The following is a 14,466-nucleotide window of genomic DNA, read 5'->3' on the forward strand; positions in this document are numbered from 1 at the left end:
TAAAGGTAAGCAAGCAAAAAGCAGCCTGTATGTTTATTTTTGTTAAAGGGAGTGGGCACTGTTGTAAATCACAGTCTCAAGCCCACTTGCAAACATTCTTCACATTGCACGCCCACTTAATTCATATCTTTCTACCTGGAGTTTATTCAGGCACTACAGCCACTCGTGTGGTAGCAGGAGTGCTGAAGTGTATCTCACAGCTCTTGCTGCCTAGTACCACTCTAGGGATTTGCTCTGAGGAGCACAGTGGCAGAACTTGTCTGTTCTGCTCCCAGCCTCCACCTTCTTAGCCCTTGGTTTATTTAACTAAGCTATACCCTGCTCAGCACGTTCAACCTGTGTTAACCATAGCTCACACATAGGTAGATAAAGTAGTCCAGCTTTCAGCTGTGCTCACTGCACCAGGATTCAGCTTGGAAGGACAGGGAGGGTGATGACACCATGCTGGACAGATTCAGAGGTAGCTGACAAGTAGTACTGGAAATATCCCTTGTGTGATTAGCACAGACCTACAGCTCATCTGAACTGTGGCAAGAAAAACTGTGTAACAGAGGAGCTTCTCTTGCAATGCCAAGAAAAGCAAGTTTTCTAGGGCTTGAGGGAAGAGCAACTAAGGCAGAAACAGAGGCCTATTATTGGTACTCATTTCAATGCAACTCTAGGCAAAGGAAGCCATGAAAGGGGGTATTTACAGAGACTGGAAGAAGGAACAACTTTTCAAGGCAAGTGGGACAAGACTTTTTCTACAGGAAAGAGATGTTTATCTAAGCAATGCATCAATAATTAGGAGATTGTTTAGAAATCCCACTCATTATTTTTGGCTTTTCATTAATGAAAAATCCTCCAGGACTTAATCCTAAGCTCAGGAACTGAATTAGGGCAGAGGAGCTTGCTCACAACATGAGACGTGCTGCCTCTAACCCCAGGGAGACCAAGCACAGTCATCACGGAGTTCCTTTCATTAACACAGCCATTGAGACTTTTGCTGCAGGCTGTGTGGGTCGATGTCATAAGCAGTATTACTGGTACTACAGTGGATCACAAATAATGAGATAAAGAAGAAAATACCTAGAAATTACATGCTTACTACATGCCAGCATTGATGGTTCTCCACCCAGGTTAATGAGGCCCACAGTAAATCAGCAGTGCTCATTGGGATCCATCAGCATCCACATTGGGCTCAGGCTAAACGAGTCTGCATGGGGAAAAGGGGTAAGCCAGTTGGGGCATTCCACTAGCACAAGCACAGCAGGAAGACAACATGGGGGGATGGGATACACTTGTCTGAGAGCAGCCTGATTGCATTAATCTTTGATCCAAGGTGGGTGAGGCTGAGAGAAAACACCCAAGAAAGGAAAGTGATCCCTATCAGCCTGCCCCCTACTCTTATGTCTGCCTAGGACCATGTATTTTCTCCACCTCTGGTCTTGGCTTGGAATGGGACTGCAAGGTAAGAAGGTGCTCTTCCCACAAAGCAGTCTTGTGTTGGACTACATCTTCCTTCATACAAACCTGATGCAACAGGTACTTTTCTTTAACTCCTTTGTCACATAAGGACTCAGATAGATTAGGATGCACAGTATTGTTCCATCCTCACCTGAAATCATTCTGGATTTCTCCAAGTTAAGTATGTCCAGCTCTGTGTGTAGAAGACCCAAAAAATACCAACCCAAGGAATAAAGGGTTGACTCTGAAATACTGACCTCTGCCATCTGGCTTTACCTACTTTCAGACTAGAGTAGCTAGAGCCAGCCTTAAAGCAACATTTAGCTCTCATCTTACACTCACTTCTCTGCAACCAAACCTGGGTTCAGAACAAAAGTGCAACCTTGCCTAAATCCTAGAGAAAATCTCATGCTGCACCTCCAGAAGATCACTTATTGTATACAGAAAAGAGAAGCAAGTAAGAGAAGGCCATAGCACAATTTAACTTAGGAAAGAGGATCTGGGTGTTTTATCAGCATCCTTTCAGGTCTTAATTTTATTGGGGAAAATGCTAATTGCGTTAATTAGTACCTGTGAAGTGCAAAGTCAACCCAGCTAGGTCTTCCTTTTGTAAACCTTCATTTGCATACTGACATTGTCTCCTTTCCATGCTCTTTGTAGCACAGACCTCCTAGTTCTCAGATGCATCATGCTTGAAATACCCACAGTGGCAGAAGCTACCTTATGTCACCCCATCTGTGAAAAAACACAAGCAGAACATTCGGATTTTTTGCCTAATTATCTAAAAAGGGATTGTCTAAAAGGAATATTTCACTCTCCAATTTTAAAAATATCATCCACAAAGCCCAAGTAGCTATTCTATAAGGAAGAACTGCAATTGCAGTGGCCATTAATACAATATTTAAATAATTTAAATAGAGTATTTATGGCCTTAAATACAAGTATTTATGATGATAGAAAAGATTATTTTTATTTTTTTTTTTAATTAGAGGTTTTACAATAAAACCATTTTACTATACAAAAATTATTGGAGGATTTTATCTTTAACACATCTGCTCTGCCTGAATTATTAAACCATTACAGATTTTCCAGGAAAAAAAAAACCAAAAACAAAAAAACCTATTTACTAAGCTTCTGAGAAAGAGGTCTTCTGAAAAAAAAAGGATAGGAAACATATGTTGAGTATTTTCTTTTGAACAGAATTCAAATGGACATTGTGTCCTTGCTACAGCTGTTTCCAAGAGGAGTGGAGAATGTTTCGATACAGTACAATTTATCTCCTCCTAGTGCTGATATAAACAATGACACAAGGCTTTTAAAAACCAAGCAGTACGAAGCAGCTCTCTAATTCCCTTCCAGATAGCCATAAGTGCCTGCTCTGCCCTTTATCTTCTTGCTGTGCAGCTCTGAAAGGCTGCAATACCTCAGCCAGGCCAGGCCAGGCCAGCTGATGGACCCCACCTTGGCATGGTAAGGGGCTGTGCCAAACGTCAGCATGTATTTGGCTGTGGAGCTGATAAATCCAGAGCAGAGAGCACAGAGATGCTCTCACACTACGATGCTCTCACACTGCTTTCTCCAGCAAAGCGAAAACAGGAAGCCAGTTTTCTCAATGCTCACCGCCTAGTAGGGCACCCCAACATGACTCTGGTTCAAGCAGCATATCCTAAGGCCCTGGGTACAAAGAACACTAGCGTATCTCTTGCCACTGGCAAACGCTGAGCTGACACTGGATTTTGTAGGCATTCTCATCAGTGCCACACAATAAATATTTATGTACAATGCAGATTGTTTTCATGAGACGAGGAATGCAAGCTGTTTAGGAAAAACAGGGAAGAAAATACTGACTTTGATAAGATGTTATTCAGATTTTCATATGACACAGCTGAGAGAATGGAAACCAGAGGATATTTACATGTTCTGGTATACTGGGAACATACCAATAAGACGTGTTACATTCAGGAATGTTGCGTTGTGTGCAAACCAGAAAACTACTTGTTGCTTGCTCACTCAGCAGCAAAACTAGCAAGAGGAAGGGCAGCACTCAGCATGAGAGATCTGTGAAAACATAACAGTGGAAGCCCCATTACACCTACACTAGACAAGCTGTTTGCACACCTTTCTCAAGCCTAACCAACAGTGCTGCACTACACAGTGGAAACCCTACTGCCACTCAGTGTCAGTGGTGAGTTACACCCTGCTGTACTTTTGAAAATAGCCTTTCTAAGGAAGAAATGTAAGATGAAGGATTTATGGAGAACTAGAAAGAAATTTCCTTGTTTACCCTTCATGCAATAGAAAACTGAAAGCTATGATTCACAAATGGGAACATAGCCCCTTAGCAAAGAAGCATGTGCTTTCTGCTTTCCTAAAGCTCTAAGTAACTTTCTCTGTGTTTAAGCAAACATCACAAATGAAATTTAAGCTACTCTTGCAAGCACGAGGTCTGCTGGTACAGATGGTTGCTTTTCTTTCATTATCACCACCTCTAGTGCAAAGGAAATAAAAAATCCTACCCAGTGCTTGCCCGTGTTCGTAAGTCATATGCAGATCAGAATAAAAGGGTTTCCTCTTCCACGTGAAAATGCAAATGAAAATGCAGGGAGTACCACACATAAATGCACTAACACATACAAATCACCTTCTTGCATTTTGCCTCCATGGAGGCATCAATAATAAAAGTTTTTGATAAACCACTTCAATTGAGGCAGCTCTGGCAGTCACAGCTACATAAACTGAGGATTTCATTTCATTCGCCAACTCAGCACCAAAATTAAAACTTCCCATCAAAAAGCGTTTGTGACAGATACTATCCAGTATTATTTCTTCTATAAGATGAATACTGCCATTCCCTGATGTCCAATATCATCTGCAAGTTGTGAAATTTATGTCTGTGAAGCACAGCTCCTGTTCACTATCCTGTGCACTGGTAAACGACCTGCTAGTCACAGGTTGGAGGTATAATCCTCTCGCTTCACTACTGGCTTTCTCACATCCATGTGGAAAAAAGGATATACTCCTGGGCTTCCAGAAGAACCTGAATGAGAAAATACCAGCGGGTATTGTGAATACAAGTTCCAGGCAAAAATGCAGAGCTGAAAGAACAGCCTTCTCCACAAATCTTATCCTGGCCATTTCCTTTCCAACTCAGTTTTCTCAAATATATTTGCTGCATAAAGTCAGTTGCTGAAATGTTTCAGGGAATCATTTCAGGCCTCGACTGAGTTCCAGTGCAACCTGTTGCTCATTTTTGTTCTGCCTCGTATTAAAGTGTTTTGCTCAAATATCAAAAACCCATTCACCTTTCTCTTACCTGACAATACAAAAGAAATAGAAAATCAAAGCTTCTTCCCGGCTTCTTCTCAGCTTCTTCTCTAGCAAGAAAAAACCCTGCTTTTTAGGACTACTTGACTCAAATCCTGTCTTGTGTGACTATTCCTGATAAGAAAGCAGACACAGGAAAGGTTCAAACAATAAAAATAAAAGCTTTTAAAGATGTGAATGAGTATTTCAGCACAACATGGCCGTGAAAAACAAGACTTCGTACAAATAATAAGATAAATAGAAGATAAATATTCTGGACTTTGTCATCTCATTCCCTTCCTTCAGCTGAAATACAGTTTGTTCATAAGTGAAAACAACCCCATGTTAAACCAATCTTAAACTAGCAGAAACTGTTATCAGTAATCACACTTCATGTGTGCTTCTGCTTTAGAAACAATGAGAGTTATTTGTCATACGGCAAAAACACTTTAGCATGTCCTATGCTCAGTTCTTATGAAATAAAAAATCTTACCAAGAATACCACTTGCTAATAAATGTGTAACACATATGCTGTGCAGATGCTTCATTCTCGCATTGCCAACTCTTTTAATATGCCTGTTAGAACTACTCCTTCTATCTCATTTTAATGTAGACAATCTTTCTTCCTGGGCTTGTCTTTAACAAAGAGAAAAATTGTTCGTAATTGAGAGAAAAAGCATGAAAGCACGAATCCATCATTTCTCTCTTCACCTTAATTCCATGCAGAGGCCATGAAAATCAGTTACTGAGCATGCAGAAGGAATATGCTGCCCCTGTTAAGAGGAATCATGAAAGATATTGCCATATTAATTTAGATAGTCTTCCATAAGACATCCTTTGCTAGGAGCTGCTTTGTCTCCCATGAGTAAAACATGCACCATGCATGCACCAACACCAACAGAAATGTTACCTTTACATTTGTTCTTGTCAGTACTTAATTCCACAAAGTTACACAGGTTCAGCCATCACAAAATCCCGCCCCTGCGTAAAGATGTGGGAGTAAGAACTACACAGTTGGGCATACAGCTGCAATGGGGTGACAGTGATCCCTGGCACAAAGCCTGGGTTTACCAAAACAAGCTACAGAAAAAAGCCACAGGGCTTTATTTGGAGGATTTGCATCCATACAATTTGAAGTCTGATCCTGCCAGCACTGGAGGGTGGGTAATCTACTGAGTTATTTGCCCCAGGGCAAGCTGTGGGGGACACAGTTCCAGGACTCCCCAGTCAATCAGGGTACTTTTTTATTATAATTCTATATCAGCAATAGTGTGGCCAGCAGGGCCAGGGCACTGATCATCCCCCTGCACTCGGCACTGGTGAGGCTGCACCTCAAATCCTGTGCTCAGTGCTGGGCCCCTTGCTACAAGAGACATTGAGGGGCTGGAGCGGGTCCAGAGAAGGGCACCAAAGCTGGTAAAGGGTCTGGAGCACAAGTGGAACAGCTGAGGGACCTGGGGGTGTTTAGTTTGGAGAAGGGTTAGGGGGGGACTGCCTGAAAGGAGGATGGAACAAGGAGGTGGTTGGTCTCTTTTTCCATGTAATTACATGAAGTAACGGCCTCAACTGCACCAAATGAGGCTTTTGCTGGATATTAGGAACAATTTCTTCACAGAGAGGGTGCTCAGGCGCTGGAACAGGCTGCCAGGGCAGCGGTGGAACCACTGTCTCTGGATGTGTTCAAAAAAACTCAGTGACATGGTTTAGTGGTGGCCTTGGCAGTCCTGGGGTAAAAAGGTTGCATGTGATGATCTTAAAGGTCTTTTCCAACCTCCTTGATTCTATGGTTATTCTACGATTAATTGTATTGAGGCACTCAGGCAGAGATACCATATTTCAGGCATGGAAGCCCAGTAACACGAATGAGCATTACTTTTTAGCTGTGTGTCCATCCACCCATCCATCCGTCCGTCCGTCCCACTACAGCGGAATATACCCCCGCAATTAAACACCCCGGGCTGCGGGCCCAGACAGCGGGGAGGGCCGCAGAGATCGCCCCAGCGGCCGCCCAGGAAGGTCCCGCCTCCCCGCCCCGCCTCGCCTCGCCCAACGGCCTGCCGCCCGCTGCCCTCCCCCGCAGCCGGCTGCGTTCGGGGGCGGTTGCTCTCCGCCAGGCCTGCCGCTCGCCATGCTGCCCCTGCGGACGCTCCGTCGGCCCCTCGCCGGCGCCGCCCGCCTGGCCCGGGCCTGGGCCCGCCCGCAGGTAAGGCCGGGGCGCTGCGGGGGGAGCCGAGCCGAGCCGAGCCGAGCCGAGGGACGCGACTCCGGCAGAGAACGGGCCGGGGTGCGAGCCCTGGGCCCGGAGAGGGCGGGCTTGGCGCGGCAGGGGCGGGGTCCGGGTGCGGGCGGTGCCGCCTGTGTCTTCCTGCAGAACTTCGGCCCTGGGCAAGCCACTGGTGCAGGGTTAGGATTAATTCAGGGTGCTGTGGGGAGCTAGACACCATAAATACCAAAAGTGGCCTCAGCGGATGGCAACCAAAGCTAGATGTGCAGTACTTGAAAGGGTGATTAGGAAACAAGACTTTTGCTCTTGGCTGTCTGTGTTTTGTCGCTCGAGCTGTACAGTGCACATGCCTGCTGATGCTCGTGAAATTAGACATATCCATAATCCATCCTCTGTGCAAAAAGCCACCTCTGTGCAAATACAGGCTAAGGCAAAAGGTTTGGTTTGGCCTTAAGTTTTTCTGGTTCTGTTTGAGAGGTGACTAACGTGTCCCAGGTTATTAAAACAGTTGCGAAAGTAAGCATGTTCTGGGGCTTCTGAAGGGGTTTATGTTATATGAATAGAAATACTGTTCTTGACTAGCCAGTGAAGGGCAGGGATACAGACTTTAGAAACCTCATGCTGGAAGAAATGAGTCTTTTCCCAAGCTTTGGTACCTTGTTCTTTCTTTTCCCAACAATATGTAATTGCTAATATTGATGGAAGATTGCAGCTAGAAAACAGATTGCAGTAGTGTGGGTTGGTTGGGTAAGGGCAATGTAGGCAGCTGTTGTTGTTGCCTCTATTTTGACGGCATCGGCACCCTCACCTTTGAATAGTATGTTCAGCTGACTTTATTGGTTTGACTTTTTTGTATCCTGCTGCTGGCTTCATGAGGAAAGGGTATGAGAGAAGGCAACTCTTGGTTTATTATGAGCTAATAATTAAACAATTGAGCGTGGCAAATAAAAGCCATGTCACGATCTGTCATACTGCTGAAACAAGCTGCAGCAAGTAATGCCCACAAGAGCTATTGCCAAATGAAAAAAGTCACAAGATACTTTTGTAGTGGAGATCACAATGTACCCACTGCTCCCAGCCCCCAGTTTGTGATTTTTCCCAATGTTGTATCCCAGGTACTCTCATTCCTTGCTACGGGGCCCAGACAAGATAATAGCGTTTTCTATGAAATTCGCACATACGATATTAAGCCATCAAAGATGAAGGAGTTTGTGGAGATGGCCAACAAGTACTTTCACCTTCGCACAGCTCATTCGGAGATGGTAGGAATCTGGTCTGCAGAGCTGGGAGCCATGAATAAGGTGGTCCACGTTTGGAAGTACGGTATGCTCAGCATCCCTTTGCACTGTTCTGCTCTCTCTGTGCTCCCTGTCTCCTAGGCAAGAAGGTGAGGAGAATGCTTATACAGCTTGTATTTGTTGCCCTTACTGTAAGAAAGTGTCCCACAAGAATATTTGTTCCTGTACCGATTACTAAAAATAACACTGGAGCCTGTAAGGACAATTTTGACATGTTGGGATGGGAGAGTTACAACTGTTCCTAAACAGCAGTCTCTGCTTGAAGCAGGTACGATGGAGGAACTGCAGCAGAGTGCTTCTTCATGGTAAAATTTTCTAATTTAGGGCCAGTTCCTCAACAGCAGATGTTTTAAGAATTTCAAAATGGATGTAAAAAAGTCCTTTTTGTCTTTAATAAGATTATACGCATAAGTGCAGACAATCTATATGCAGTCTGTGTAAATCTGAATGTGTGTATAATTGTTGTCAAATTTTAGTTCAGTGTAACAGTCACTCCCCTACAGTAATGAGCACGCAGTCTGCATGCTTAAAGTCCTCCTGCAGCTGCACTGTGGTGAATTGGAAGCCGTCCATCAGCTCTGATTTCCCAGGCGCACAAAGTGTTTCGTTACTGCATCAGCCTTGGTAGCAATAGGCTGCTTGCAGTATAATAAACTTTATATGTTGTTGGATTTGTTGGTGACCTGGATGTTGCTGGTGAGGCAAGACAAGCTACAGTTGTGGCACAAACTGGGCATGCTGGCTGTGCTCTTTGTAGAGCCCAAGGGAACTTGCTACTTGGGTTATGGATGGATGAGAGGGCACACGGGTATCATTTCTTTGTACATCTGCTGGTCCAGGGTAAATCGGTGTGCTTATCTGTATCTGGGTCTACATATACAGACAATTTTGCTTCTGGGGTCCTCAGTCTACTCATTGAAATCCACCATGTTCACAGTACCTGTGTAGAATAAAGGGTCACCCCTTTTGTCCTCAAGGGATGAGAGGACCAGCTGTCTGTCAATAGAAATATTACAAGTTTTCATGCATCTATGAGTAAGAAATTGTCCTGCTTCTCAGAAATTTTCAGCCTTCGCTATTATTTATTTCTCTAAAGAAACACATTTTTTTAATAATCTGTGAGAAAATTTTAAAATTAAAAAATAAGGAAAAATCTGTATTTTTTTTATTTGTTTCCTAGTGGTGTTTACATGTGCAAGTGACAGCATTCTTTCTCCTTGATTCACCAGACCTCTGCTTGTATGTGTTTAGTAGTTAAAAATAATTGGTATATTTTTCTCTTAGTCCCAAGATACTGGTATTTCTTAAGGCTCTTCCTGTTTTCTCAGATGCTGGATTTTTCTCTTGTGTTATTGAAAGCTGTCTGCATAAACACCCTGCTTAAAATGCCACTGCACCCTAACCAGCTGAAATTCAGACACTCTAAACTCAGTGGATTTGTTTTTAATTAAGAAATAAAAAAAGAGGAAAATATTTAGATTTTGGGCATTTAATAACTTTTAATGTAGCTGAACAACTAAAAATTACATCTACGCTTGTAATTTTTATCTGATTTTATATAAGCCAAAACTCATATTTTTCTTAATTTTCTCTTGGTCGACTAATACCCCTTCTGAGTCTCCTTTCACTTCCCCATTTGCTGTGCTTTCTCCAAATCTCTTTACCCTTGGTAACTGTTGCCACATCCAGTAATCCCTGCAAATGCCATATGTGTGTCTTTCGTAGCCAGTACCATTGCTTAATGCATTTTAACATTTTATAAAATTTTTTGGAAAGTTTGTTTTGGCTTGAAACCATTTAAATATGAGAGCTAAAGCAGTGATTTCTGCAGAATTTAACGGAAAATTACCACATCTGCGTCCAGCTAATATGCTGTTTAAAAACATCAGTTTCAAATTTATAGAAATGGAGCTTGCCTCCTTGTAATTATACATTTTGATTGACCTCGATGTAACGTTAAGTGCACTTTTCACTGTTTTTTGTCTTGGGTTTTTGTTTCCTTTCTTACAGATAACTTTGCCCACAGAGCAGCAGTTCGGCATGCACTAGCCAATGACAAAGACTGGCAGGGAAAATTCATCTCTCCAGCTCTCCCCTTGATAGAAAAGCAGTACAATGAGGTTGCTTATCTGGTACCCTGGTGTCAGCTCGGGAAGCCTCCAAAAGAAGGGGGTGAGCTTATCTTCTCTCTTGCTGAGTAAAGTTACTGACGCTGATGGACTTAACAAAAAATGGCTTAAAGTTTAAACCAGATATTACGTGGTTGTAGAAGCCCTTATATAACAAGTGCACATGTTTCACACCCACGTGAAAAAGGTGACATAATACAGATGAGGGACAAAGGTTTTGAGAAGGATTTTATACTGAGTTCCATCAGTTACTGTCTAGAGCCCTGATCATGAAGGTTGTAAAGAGGTGTGTGGCTTGCCTCAGTGAGCATGAAAAATGGCAATGCCGTAGTAGTGGTCAGAGGAGTCATCTGGGACTTGCTTTGTCCATCCGTCAGTGAGAGGGCATTTCCTGGAGACACTAAAGAAAAGATGATGATTGTTCTCTTTCACAGAGGTTTTTGAGTTTATCAGTTTGCTTTGATGTTACTGCTGCTTTTGCCATAGTAATTTCAAGAGAAAAAAAAAATCCCTATTTTTAAAAGATACATGAAAGTCAAGCATACTTTGTTACTTTGTGACAATCATAGATCAGGTGTAGATGTCCTGTCCATATGTATACTACTTCTTCCTGTGTTAAATGTGGTATTAATAGTACTGTTAGCCAGTGTATGAACATTTGCAATCAAAGGGTTTATCATAAACCACTTCAGTACCAGAAAACATGACCAGCCTTAAAAAAGGCCAACTCACATTGTTCAATCAGCTGTCCAAATCCCAGAAACATGTATGAGTATTTGTGATACCGCAAAGTAGCCTGTGTCTTCCCAGGCAACACTGAATACTGCTAAGCTGGGCTTAGTGTGAAGCTTTCTGTTCCTCAGCATCCCAGTACTTACATTTGCACTTGAACTAGCTCCAGTCAGCAAGCCTGTGTTCTTGTGAGCCCCTGAAAGCTGTGAGAGGTTGTGTGTACTGGGATGAAGGGGCAGTTTCATGTCCTGCTGACCCCAAATGGCAGGGAATTGCAGTGCCGGTTTCACAGGAACAATGTTGTAAGAAACAGCACATTGCATATTTCCTTCCTTGAGGTCATCTTTGCCTTTTTTCCCAGGGGTATATGAATGGGTTACTTTCCAGATGAAGCCTGGTGGGCCAGCATTGTGGGGTGAAGCGTTTCAAGCTGCCATCAACGCTCACGTCAGTACAGGTTACACCAAACTGATTGGTGTTTTCCACACAGAGTACGGATTTCTTAACACAGGTACTACTCAGTTTCTGGGAGAGACTTTGGCATGGGAAGGGGTGGAGGGAGAGGGGCAAGCATTTGTCCTGGATCAGGATTGGCTGGCTTGATAAAAGTGTTGGTGTGGGTCACCAGAGTCCTGTAAACAGTCCTTGAACCCATCTTTGTGTATTGGGTTATAAACTAGGTGCTGCTATTTTAGAAGACTCTCAGATCTGGTGTTGAAGAGTCAAACCTTTTAAAGACTCAGCAAAGGCTCATCATCACTTGCTTGCCTGGAGAATTGTTTCTGCTAACTGCAAGGCACCTAACTGGTGAAGGCAGACTCTTAGTACCTTTTGTGTTGCAGCACAACAGCATTCACTGTGTTTGTACTTTCCTCAGTCCACGTGATCTGGTGGAATGAGAGTCCAGATCACCGGGCAGCAGGAAGGCACAGAGCTCATGAAGACGCCAGAGTGGTAGCAGCTGGTAAGGGATGAATGATCCAGAGAACTCACTAGTGCTACCTGCATGCACGCTGAGTAAAGTATTGTTTCTCATTGGATGCCTGTCTTAATTAAACATGCTTAATTTCAGTGCGGGACAGTGTCAGATTCCTAGAGTCCCAGCAAAATATGCTCCTGATGCCTCTGCTGTGCTCGTCACTGAAGTAACCTTCTTCTAAGGATGCAACTGATGGCAGAAGGGAAAAGACGGAAGTGCTGTCAGGAAGTGCTAGAAGATGGATTGTCAGACCCTCGTGAACTCAGCTGTTCTTCAGTTTACAGTAAATAGATGCAAAATGTTGATCACTTGCAGTGTAAATCAATAAAATCTGCACCATGATAGCAATTGCTGAGTTAATGGTGATACTCCTACCTCCCCAGGAAACAGAACTTGAGCCCTGTCACTTATGGCATGGGCCACACTTCACCCATCTTTTATTTTAATTCCTTAGTTTTTAATACTTTTCGGCATAAGTAGATCACTTACCAAACCTTGCAAGTTAAGTGCTCTTTTCCATCACAGCTCAGGGCCGGTATGGTTTTCGTAATGTGCTTTGGTGACTCTTGTAATTACCACATCTTGGATATTGCATACTGGGTTAAGAAGGAATGCCCCCACATATCTGTTAACTGATTATGTTTTAATCAGGCTCCTCACTGGAATGCTTTGTATTAATTCCGAATCATGAAAAACATTAATGCGGCTGGAATTGCACCTATGGAGGTGCTGCAGTGGAGCTGGTCAGGTAGTGTGTCCCAATGAACTCTGCTGGAAGACAAGCATTTGTCACTATCTTATTATAGTTCAGTCCAGCTCTTTCCTTGTTCAGCAGGCACTTCCTCAAAACTGTAGATCACACACATAATGCTTTTCCTTAGGTATTTAGTATTTCTCTAGGCTGTTGAATAGGCCTTCTTGTTCAACTGTGAAGGTAAACTCAGCTGACAGTCTTCTAAATACTTTTTGCCAGGCTGTTAAAAGCTAAATAAATGTGTATAGAGCATGAATTCTATTGCTTACAGCTCAAGCTCTTAACTCCTTTTAAACTGTGAAATGATAAACCCCATTCTCCAATTATGGCATTTTGCAGGTCTTGGATTTTGGACAACAGCGGTCTTGGTAATAGCTTTAGAGCCACTAAGCTGAAGTGAACAGCAGCACAGCAGAAGGTACACGGGCTGAGGAGTCACGCTTGCATGTTGTATACAGTGGAATGGAGCACACCCTTCAGCATTTAAAGGTCAGGAAGTGGCAGAGCACACAGGAAGCTTTCCTACAGGTTAATCACTGACCTTCAATGACCAATTGATTTAACTTTTCTGCTGAAGTGTCTTTGTGCAATCTGCCTAATGATGATTATCGCTTCTCTGAAGTGCATTAGGATCTCACTGAAAGCACTTAAAAAGACCCTGCTGTTTCATCCAAGGGCAATTACATCCGAGGGCTGTTACATCCAAGGGCAGGTGGATAGGGTCCAGCTGCTCTAGTAAGGGAATGTAACAGGTCCCAGCACCCATACACATATTCATAACTCCTCTTCCTCCAACAAAGCCATCTTTTAACATTCTCAGGGTTGAACAAGCACCACTTCAGAGACCACTGTCTTATATTTTACAAATCAACTTTTTAAGGTATAAATGGTTGATAAACCATCACTACCAAGCTGATTCAGAATGTTACCTTATGGCAGTTAACTCAGGACTTTTTTTTTTGGTTTTCTAAATAACAAAAACATGGGCTGAAAAATGGGACAGGGAATTAACAGAACTTTTTTTTTCCCCAAAAAAAGTGAAGTTCTGTTTTTTATTGGAATAAAAAAGAGCTGTACTAAAAACAGTGTAATTTTTTAAGTGAAATTATTTTCCCTGTCACCAGCATTAAGAGTGAAGCGCACTCAGGATTTTAGAGCTGTGCTTTATTCCAGAGTTTGTGGTTTTCTGACAAGTGGTAGATAAATCAAGCACATTACCCAAAATACCAGCTGGACACTAGATTAAAACCCAGGAAATTTTAATTAGCTTATTTAGTGTGAATTTTCCTGATGAGTGCAACTTCAAGAACTGTCTGGATCCTGGAACTTAACTGGTTGGTGGTGGGATTACAGGCAGTAGTTGGCAAAATCTTAACATCAGTTTTCTTTTGGGCAATTGGACCATTATTCTGCTTTGATTTGTAAACTGCTGTTCTAAATCAAGCTAGTATTAACTGGAATAGTTTTCCTTTAATTTGCTACTAGCTAAGGGTTCGTTAAGTTTAGCGTATTTCAGAGTCTTTATACTGAAGCATAGCATTGTGCTTTGTCAGTACAAACAGGCATAGGCTGTTTTAGCAAAGAGGGGAGCAGTTATCAAT

The 14,466-nt window shown here is 42.8% G+C and overlaps 1 protein-coding gene across 2 annotated transcripts; it reads left to right on the forward strand.

The window, feature by feature from the left end:
* The first annotated feature begins 6,838 nt into the window (after nucleotides 1-6,838).
* On the forward strand, nucleotides 6,839-13,868 carry NIPSNAP3A (nipsnap homolog 3A). Of its 2 annotated transcripts, XR_010608824.1 has the most exons (7): nucleotides 6,839-6,952; nucleotides 8,089-8,296; nucleotides 10,282-10,443; nucleotides 11,494-11,643; nucleotides 12,010-12,096; nucleotides 12,205-12,394; nucleotides 13,205-13,868. XR_010608824.1 is itself a non-coding variant. In XM_065663306.1 (6 exons), the coding sequence occupies exons 1-6, from the start codon at nucleotides 6,878-6,880 to the stop codon at nucleotides 12,279-12,281; spliced, it is 759 nt and encodes a 252-aa protein (XP_065519378.1). In that variant the 5' UTR covers nucleotides 6,839-6,877; the 3' UTR covers nucleotides 12,282-12,459. The 2 variants fall into 2 exon arrangements, 1 of the variants encoding a protein (XP_065519378.1); XM_065663306.1 differs by lacking the exon at nucleotides 13,205-13,868 and having other exon boundaries at nucleotides 12,205-12,459.
* Nucleotides 13,869-14,466: the final 598 nt, after the last annotated feature.

This window comes from Lathamus discolor, chromosome Z (assembly GCF_037157495.1).
Source record: "Lathamus discolor isolate bLatDis1 chromosome Z, bLatDis1.hap1, whole genome shotgun sequence".
NCBI lineage: Eukaryota > Metazoa > Chordata > Aves > Psittaciformes > Psittacidae > Lathamus > Lathamus discolor.